This window comes from Lampetra planeri, chromosome 32 (assembly GCF_965212315.1).
Source record: "Lampetra planeri chromosome 32, kcLamPlan1.2.h2, whole genome shotgun sequence".
In the NCBI taxonomy this organism is placed as follows: domain Eukaryota; kingdom Metazoa; phylum Chordata; class Hyperoartia; order Petromyzontiformes; family Petromyzontidae; genus Lampetra; species Lampetra planeri.
This window is the reverse complement of record NC_136138.1, coordinates 3,130,522-3,139,698: the sequence shown is the minus strand read 5'-3', so window position 1 is coordinate 3,139,698 and position 9,177 is coordinate 3,130,522. Positions and strand designations below refer to the sequence as shown.

The following is a 9,177-nucleotide window of genomic DNA, read 5'->3' as shown; positions in this document are numbered from 1 at the left end:
GGTATTGTTTATTCATGGTTATCCCCCCCCCCCCGCCAAAATATGTGCCGTATCCACAACGATATGGGCACAGCATATGCTGTGTAAATTGTATTGTTTGTAAAAAAAAATACCAATCGACATACAATAGAATTGGTATTAGGCAAACATTATCCTAGAGTTGAAAAATTACCCGCAAATGTTCTCAATTCGGATTACACAGCAAGATCGCCCCCCGACTGCGAACACTTGGCAAGACCCTCCCAAGACTCGGGCTTTTCAGGATAAACAAACGTAATCATAACAATAGGCAACGTGTTACATAAAATATGCATGCGCAGCAGGTGTGTTATGTGAACGGTACATGACAATATCCGAAACATAGACACGTAACCACATTATCTACATGCACTACATGTGCATATACTGTACAGTATACGTCCTAAATGTAGAACGTTGATGATGGACGTGTAATATATAGGCGCGTGCCTATGTATGTCATGAACGACGAACCTATGATCTATGGGCAAGAGACGTCCCGCGACTTCATTTCGTCTGGCCCAGAGCCACATGACACCAAACACCGAGACTAACCTTTTCGGTAACAATATGTATCGGTCACTGCAAGCATTTTTGGAATCGACGTGTTGGTGAGAGGTAAGCAAGCCTTTAACATAACCTGCAGGGGGCATTGATTCGCCTGTAGGTGTACAGCAAGTAGGTTCATTCCAATGGATTGCAGAGTTTATGTTTTTTTTTAATTCCACTTGTGTTGATTTTCTCGAGACACTTCAGTTTTGGTCCACACCCCAAAATACTCGAAAAGTAACTGGCCAAACATCTCAAGCAGAGCCCTCCCTGGATAGTCTTTAAACCTCCGTGATACTTTCCCGAATAAACACATCGATTTCAAGCATGGTTACTAAATGTGGCTTAGGTAGGTAAGTGTTACCGTGGTTGGATGGTGGCTGATTTGTTCAGTGGCTGTTTGATGGCTTTCGGGACTGGTCACTAAAGTGAGTGGACCCATGAAGTGTTAATTGACCTGACAGCAGCTGAAAGGTCGATGATATATTTTTTGAGAACAGTTTCCATCGAATGGAAGCTGGTTGGTATGAGTGTGATGGTTGCAGTGTCTGAAAGGCAGGTGCTTGTGCATTTGGAGGATGACTGGAAATTGGTTGATAGGTGGGTAGATGGGCGGGTACGTGCGATGTTTTCAATGTTTGAAGCCTGGTCGGCGGATGGGTGTGCATTCGGATAATAATCTCAATGAATGGAGGGTGACTGGTAACTTGGAGTGGGTGTGTGTGGGTATCTGAGTCAGTGAGTAAGGTTTTGAATTATTACAGGTTGGCTGTATATTGGTTGGTAGGTGAATGCATATTTTAGAAGGTAAGTGGTTGAAGGGTTCCCTGGTAGATGTGTGGGTATGTGAATACATTCGTGGTAGGTGGGTTGATAGACCTGTTGTTCGGCGATTCTTAATGTGCGTAAGTGGATGTGTGGGTGGGTGGATGCGTGTCTGGAATATAGGTGCATACATTTATCGGGAGATAGGTGTGTGTGTGTGTGCCTTCATAGGTGCTCGCTCACAGCAGTTGCCCCGACAGTCTGATGAAGCCGAAACTGGGGATCTTTGTCCTGTGTGTGTGTGGGTGAGCGTCTCACTGAATGTAAAAGGTGTGCGCGCGCGCGTGGCTTAGGTGGCTGTGTGGCCGTGGGTGGGTGAGGGATGCAGTGGCTGGGTAGGTGGGTGGGTTTGCAGTGGCTGGCTGGGTGGGAGGCTGAGGGAGGAGGAGAGGGAGGGAGGGAGGAGGAGGAGGCGAGGGAGGGGAAGGCTGTAAAGCGCTCGTCCTCTCAATACGCGGTGTTGAACGCCACATTTGGCCGCATGCCAGAAGGGCGATAGCAGCAGCAGCCCCAGCGCTCGCAATTTTTTTTCCCGAATTTTTTTTGCCTTTTTCTACCGCTTCCTCCGTCCCACCCACGGGTAAGGGTGAAAAACAAAAAGAGAGAGAGAGCGCGCGAGAGAGAGCAAAAGAGAGGGCTGGCTCTCACTCCTCTTCCACCCCTTCGCTTTGTGTATTTAATTCCGACTGCTTGTAAGCGGGGCCTTTCGCACGCTCCGCTGTGTCTCTCCGGTGTGTTCTTCTTCTCCTGCTGCTGATGCTGCTGCTGCTGCCATAGTTGCTAAGTGCTTGCTGCTGCTTTCCACCTTGGCTCGAAGAGCACTTGCCGATCGATGCAATGCGCATTCGCTATTCTCATTCGTACAGCGTTAGGAAATTAATGTCTCTTCTTTGAACAAAAAAAATCAAATCTGTTTTGTAGCGCGTCTTATTATTATTGTTGTTTGAGCTGCTTAAGATCGCGTCTGATTTTGTGTTTATTAAAGGGACATTTGTTTCGTATAATTATTGTTGTACATACTAAGTGGTGGTATACGTGCAGTGATGCATATGGTGTTATTATTATTCACACGACAGTATTATACGCTGCGTTAGTGGAGTCGCAGTCGTGCACGCTAGTGTTCATGTAGGAGCAGGTATGTATTCTTATACGTATCGTTACGGTACAATGTGCCCGCCGTCTTACCTCTTCTTATATATATAGCATTACATCAGTATTACGGCTACATCGGTATTAGTGAGCGTATAAGCTTATGCAGGCATTAGGATGGGGGATGAGTATTAGAGGATACGCAGGCGAGATTATTGCACAGGTAGTACCAATAGTACGGTACTGTACGGATAAATAACACGGGCATTGTATACATGTGGTCGGTGTAAATACCGTGTGTGCATGACCATCGGCAATGTGTTAGTATACGGGCTTTATACGGTTGTTGCGCCGTGTTATATAGGAGCCTAGGATCCTACAGTCTATATAACGACATTGGTATTCCTGTAATTCGTAACAATAGCTTAACAACACAGCAGCAGCACACGTGTTGTGCTGCTGCTGAACAATAACAACCGTAGCCTCGGCCGGTTACTTTTCCCCAACAGTAACTACGTAAGTATGCATCGACTTTAATGTTAGCATTGTAGAGTGATATTTCAGCGCGGCCTCAACTGCACAACCATCACCACCACCCGCTGCGTTGAGAATGGCTATTGTTGCGCCGAACTGCAATTGGCGTGTACGGTCGGTGTTTATTTTGTAATTCTTATTTGTTTCATTCCGCCACTCGGCGACTGAAATTCCTTCTCAACCCGCAGGCATCCGCTAGTTATTGCCGTCGTAATTTAGACCGCAATTTATTTTTGCGCGCGTGCCACGCAGTGCTTGCCGTTTCGTTGCCATCCTTGTGCACCCGCGAACTAACAACCCCTTCCCTTTGCTGCCGCCGCTGCTGCTCTTGTATTGCCTCTCCCCATGTCACAGACACCGACACCCCCCTCCCCCCTTTGTACCGTTCTTCAACCATGAGCGATACGGAGGGACCCTCTGAACGCGGTGCTGCCGGGACCCCATCGACAGAGCAGCCCCTCAAGCGAGGTCGCGGACGACCACGAAAGCCTCAGGTTGCCCCCCCACACACCGCCACACCCCCACACACTTTGTCTGTTGTTGTTGTTCTCCTCTGATGACTTACACAGGCGCGCGCACACTTCTAATAATCGACTCGAGTTAAAACATATATCAGATTCAACTCATCACGGGCGAACTATGGTTTGATTAATCGTATCGGATGTCCAACTGATACTATTCAATGTCACGTACACCGGGTAGGCACATCTCTCTCTATCTCATCAATTCCGCAACACCGGCTCGTTCACAATCTCTGTGAATATTCAAAACAAACGTACAAAGGTCGAATCGATTTCTTAACCCGCATTCGTCCACTCGCTCACAGGTACAATTCAACAACTGTACAGGGAACGCGTGATGTCCGTAGTCATGCCTATTCACAATGATCTAAAACTTACAGGCACTCCTCTCTTCTCAACATCAGCTATTCGCAGGTTAATTTCAACTGCAGACAAACGCGTATATACATCACAAGGCTACAGCAATTGCAGCTGCAGGCGTACATACACAGTAAAGCGGTCGACTCACACATTCACTCGGGAACTCCATTCACAAAGTCAACAGGGAAACAACAACATTGTCTACACTAAGCGCTCCGTTTATAACTATTCGTACGTTCAAAAGCGCACAAAGTCTCGTAGAAGTCGCGCGTCAACCGTGAACAAACGTGTGCACTGTTACACAAATTGGTTTTCCCCAACGCGATATAGAAACGCGAAGAGCGAAAAGACGAAATACGGGGGGGGGGGCACCCGTCTTGGCAAATCACGTAGATCGCTGCGTTTTGTTGCTGGCTACGCAAAGCACAAAACGCACAAAGTTGGCGTTGCCTTAAAGCATTGCTCAGTCACAGCAAACACAGCGATTCATGGGGACCCTTGTTTGCCAGTATCAAAGTATGAACAAAAATAAGAATAGGCTTTGCCCTGTCCGCTAATAAAACAGGAGGTGTTAAGATGTTAAAACATGTTCACCACAAGTAACGCGCACGCGCGCGTGTGCGTGTGTGTGGTTAACGCGAACTCGATTCCTCGCAAAAGCTTTCTAATTTGGTGTTTGAACATCTTAAACACCTCCTGTTCTAGTGCCAGAAAGGGTTACAAACCTATTCTTATTTTTTAACACTCCAACTCGTGTCCGTCCGTGCATTTTGAAAAGTTAAAAGACGTTCTACACCCCCCCCCCCCCAACATGAATTATATTATTCACACAATTAAGGGATCCCCTATAGCCCGCACCGGTTGATAAAAGACGCTCGGCAGATTTAGACGGAGGTGGCTTTGTCGCTTAACAACGTGGGCTCGTTCGGTTTGTCGTCGTCGTTGACAATGCAACCCCGAAACGATTAGCAGCCTTCTCTGGGCAAGTGGGGTGGTAGGTCCCCCACCCCCCCCCCCCCCGACTATTCGCACAGCGATTTGGGGGTGCGAATAGGTTGCGAGGGATATGCCCTCTAAGTGCTGGAGTTGGCCAGCCGATGTGTTGTGAGCGTTGTGATGCCTCGGCGTTCGTCGGTCGCAGCCCACGGCGTGTCCGTACGCCAGGGTGAGGTTGCAACATTAAAACTCGGCCCAACATGTTCGGTGGTTTGTGTGCGCGAATAGGTGATGAGGTCGATACTAGGCGAGCGAATAGTGCTGCGTCCGGCGGGCACAGACGCAGACCGTGAACACGAGTGGAGTGCATTCTGTAACGTTGCACGATAAACCTTAAGACGACTTTAATTCTAGTTTTGAAGCTTACGTGACTGCAAGGATTCATACTCTTAGTTCTTTCGAAAGAACTTAAGACGACTGTTGTATTTTATAGGGGGCTGGGTGAGGGTGTGTGTGAATAGTGGGGGAGTGAATAGGTGAGCTTCTCTGTAACGGGAGAGTGGAGGGGGGGGGGGGCTGGGTGAGAGGGGGGATGTTATGTGAATAGTGTGAGGAGTGTGAACAGTGGGGGAGTGTGAATAGGTGAGCTCTGTAACAGGAGAGTGAGTGGCGAGGCGGCTTCTTCATCCCCATAGCGAGAGCACATGGCAAGGACCTCTCTCGTCAAAGCCTGCCCGTCGAGCAAGCCTCAAAGTGCCTGAATAATCATCTCAAATGGCCCAGAATTGACGATTCACTTGTTGAGTGAAGGTACAAAAAATAATAATAGGACAACTCTAAAAACAACCCCCCCCCCTGTTTTTAAATTGAACACGTTTGGTTATTGTGTGAGTTTATGTGGGCAAGAAATGTATCTTTTTTTTTAATGCTCCGTGGCTAATTCAAATCCATGGGCCGCACTGTGCACGTAGGGGAGGCTTCATTTGGAGCGTGTTTGTGAGCATCATGATACTGCTGTTATGCTGTTGAGCGGCAGGTGAAAATATTCGGTGGGTCGTGGAACTATCCGCAGAACGCATTGTGAATGGCGTTTGTTGTTGGGAAATGGATTGGTTGAGTTAGCTCAGGGTGGTTTTCTCTCTTAAGGGGAGTGAAAGAGGAAGAAAACATTAAACAATTGCCGGTTCCGTCTGCACAGGTACTGCACTGGTTAGCACAAGCGATGGGCATTGCAAATTGGCGTATTTTGTTAACATGAAAAACCCCACTCACATTGAGTTTAAATAATTATGAAAGGTAAACAATTTACATTTTATAACTCTCTCAAGCCCGCTAGCGGACGAGGGTTTCAAACTTGCTGTTGCATCTCGCTAAAAAGAAAATAAAGCTTAAAACACACCTGAGAGAAAAAAAACTCCAAAAGTTCACAGTTTGCGAAAAAGCACAAAGGCCGCAATAACTCCTCGCCATTACATGAAACGAACGGCAAGGTTAAGATTTTCCAAATAAACGTAATGTTCAATTCTACAGAGATAACCGTCACATCAAATGTGGCAACACATACCGTGGAGATTCAAACGAACTATGTGAAAGCTTCGTTTACTGCATATAAGTGCTATAACTGCCAATGAAAATGCTCAGTTTGTAAATGTTGTGGCTTGGCTCTCCAACACACCGGCGTGCTATACTAGTGACGAATTGGCATGTTCTGTTTACGTGACAACCCTTACTATTTGGCTGTGTCGGGTGGTGGCGGGTTTTAATGACACATTTATATATTTACGCGATCTAACACAAAAAAAACTCTTATCTCAAAACTGGTTTATTTTTGTAAAATCTCAATCCTTGCTCAAAACGCCAATCCTTCTCGACAATTTATTTCCTTGTTTTTTTTAAGGCTCCTTGTTAATCTTCTTAAAGGGTTGCATTCTCCTTTTTGCCATTAGAAATTTAAGAGAAGTCTTGTTTTTCTAGGTTACTGTCCTATTGAGTAACAGCCGCCACCACCATGCCCACCCCCACCCACGTTGCGTCTGCTCCAAAAACACAAGTGACAAAATTGGGTGGACAAAATCTCGGGCCACCCTCACTCTTGTCACTCGAGGCCCCCCAGTCGGTGTTTTTCCTATCGCTGCTTCTGCTGCGTGGAAATCGTGGGGATATTACGCCTTCCCCATTCACGACCAAAGCTGCTTTTCCCCCAAAAAACACCGTTCCTCAACCAAATCAGTCTTGTGTGTAACTGCTGAGCGAGGAAGCTTCCAAGCTCTTAGCAGACCGATCAGGATGAATTTACACCTCACGCCATTGCCACACGACTCGGTGTTGTTTTTTGCTCCATACTTAAGGGTAATGTTTTTGTTTATGTGCTTTTTTCTTTCCTCCCTGTGTTTAAATTATATTTGTGGCTGGCTTGCGGTATGTGTGTGTGTGGTTTGTGTGGGAGTTTTTGTTTGCCATTATTGGGTGGTGGTGGTGGGGGGCTTCTGGCTTTGTAACATTGCTAGAAAGTTTAGTTTGACCTTACTCACCTTTTCCATTTCCTGTCACATTTGTTTGTGTGTTTTTAAAGTTATATTGAACACAATCTCGAGATTGCTTCAGATAACCGGGGCCACCCATTTTTTGGCATTACCCAATGGAGTGTGTTCCCCAAAATGAAAGTCACAACCAACTTGGTCCTTTGATCAAATCTTGTTCAAGAGAATCGCACATTTTGCCAAAGTTTTACAAACAGTATGCGGCACAACGTCGTAGCTAAATATATTGACGTTTGAATAGCCTCATGACTTATTTGATGATGCCGTATGCTTGATGGACATGATGAGACTGAATGGGATTGCATTTGGAAAATGGAGGGTGATTCTTGGTGCACGTTGGTAGGAAATGTGCTACTCGAATAGTTTTCATGAATTACAAATGTATTGTCGGACCATGGATTATTTATTGTAAATTAATATAAACTTTTCCCTGTTACTACGTATCAAGGTAATTATTACATTATACGCTTTGTTCATATCTAATGGCAGTTAATATATGTACTTTGTAAAATTTGCAGTGACTGTTTTAGATGTTTAATATTTCACCTTTGCTCGGTAGATATGTTCTTCTGGTCGACGTATATGTTGTGATTTAAACCTTATTTCTACTTATATGTTAAATATTTATATGAGCTGTACTGTAATCATCCTAATATGGTTACTTATAAACAATGCATATTTGTTGTCTGACGAATCTTAGATTTGTGAAATACAATTAATATATTTAGCCAAACTAAAGTAGTTTAGTACTTTCAAGGGACAAATTGGGTTACGCAAAAATGGCTTGGTGTATGTATGTACGTTGAATTTCCTTCACACCGTACTTTGTTAAATGTCTTCTTTTGCACCGTATGGAGACAACCCGCTAGTCGGAGGTGCGCAGATTGATCAGGATATGTCAAGGCATTGTTTGTCATCGGTGTATGTTGCATTTGCACCGAACGTGTGTCCTTGGTTGTTAAGGGACAGCTATCTTAACTGGAGCAGCCACGGTCTCTGTGGGAATCGTGTTTTGTTTAAAACGGTTATCTTGAGCGAAAGACCGGCAAAATCTTGGGTGACGCGGTTGAGTAAACTTTGTCCGTTATGGACGGCCGATGTACCTGCTGATTGGCCAGAGGTGTTGAACTTTGGAAAACCGGTGCACCCCTGACCACACCGACCACAAAGAGGTGTTCACCAACGGAACTTTCACCCCCTCCCCCACCACCACCACCACGTAAATATGAAAAGAAAGTCTGCGAAATAGTTTATGGAGACGGGGACTCCTCGTTGAAGGTTCAAACTACTTGCTGGCATTTCTGGTATCTTGATGTTTTGGTGCTTCACAGCTCTGGACCAGGGGGGTGGGGGAGGGGGGAACCATGGAACATGGCATGTTACAATGGGGGGTGGGGTGCATTAAAAAAGGAGGATTTTCTCTTTGTAAAATTGCGTTATACCTAGCTGCACCTGGGGTGGACTTGCCTAGTCCTGTTGCGGGCTACTTAATCAGCGTTGCTTAGGAACTGATGCCCAAGTATGGTTAGAACATTGCGAGCACAGGTTCCAGCGATGCACTTAATTAATGGTGAACTGTAAGCAGCGTGATGAGAAGTGTTCAATGGTGTGGTGCAATTATTTGTTGATTGTTTTGTGATCGCGTGATTTTTTCCCCCCCCCCCCCCCACGTGTTTTCAGTCATTGTTTTTTATTTGCTCTTTAAAACTAATTAGTCCAGTGCACTACTTTGTCAGAACACGTATTTTTTTCATTCGGTACAATCAATGAAACCGAACGATCGTTGATTTTCCCCTAAAGCTTAA

The 9,177-nt window shown here is 45.6% G+C and overlaps 1 protein-coding gene across 5 annotated transcripts in view; it reads left to right on the top strand.

Annotated features, from left to right (window-relative positions):
* Positions 1 to 1,774: 1,774 nt before the first annotated feature.
* The window catches only part of HMGA2 (high mobility group AT-hook 2), a 76,135-nt gene continuing 68,732 nt past the window's right edge, over positions 1,775 to 9,177 (top strand). For 2 of the 5 annotated variants that reach the window (XM_078609446.1, XM_078609443.1), the window contains exons 1-2: positions 1,775 to 1,972; positions 3,370 to 3,509. In XM_078609446.1, the coding sequence (XP_078465572.1) occupies positions 3,411 to 3,509 (99 nt within the window). In that variant the 5' untranslated portion in view covers positions 1,775 to 1,972; positions 3,370 to 3,410. The other 3 variants (XM_078609447.1, XM_078609444.1, XM_078609445.1) reach the window with 2 other exon arrangements.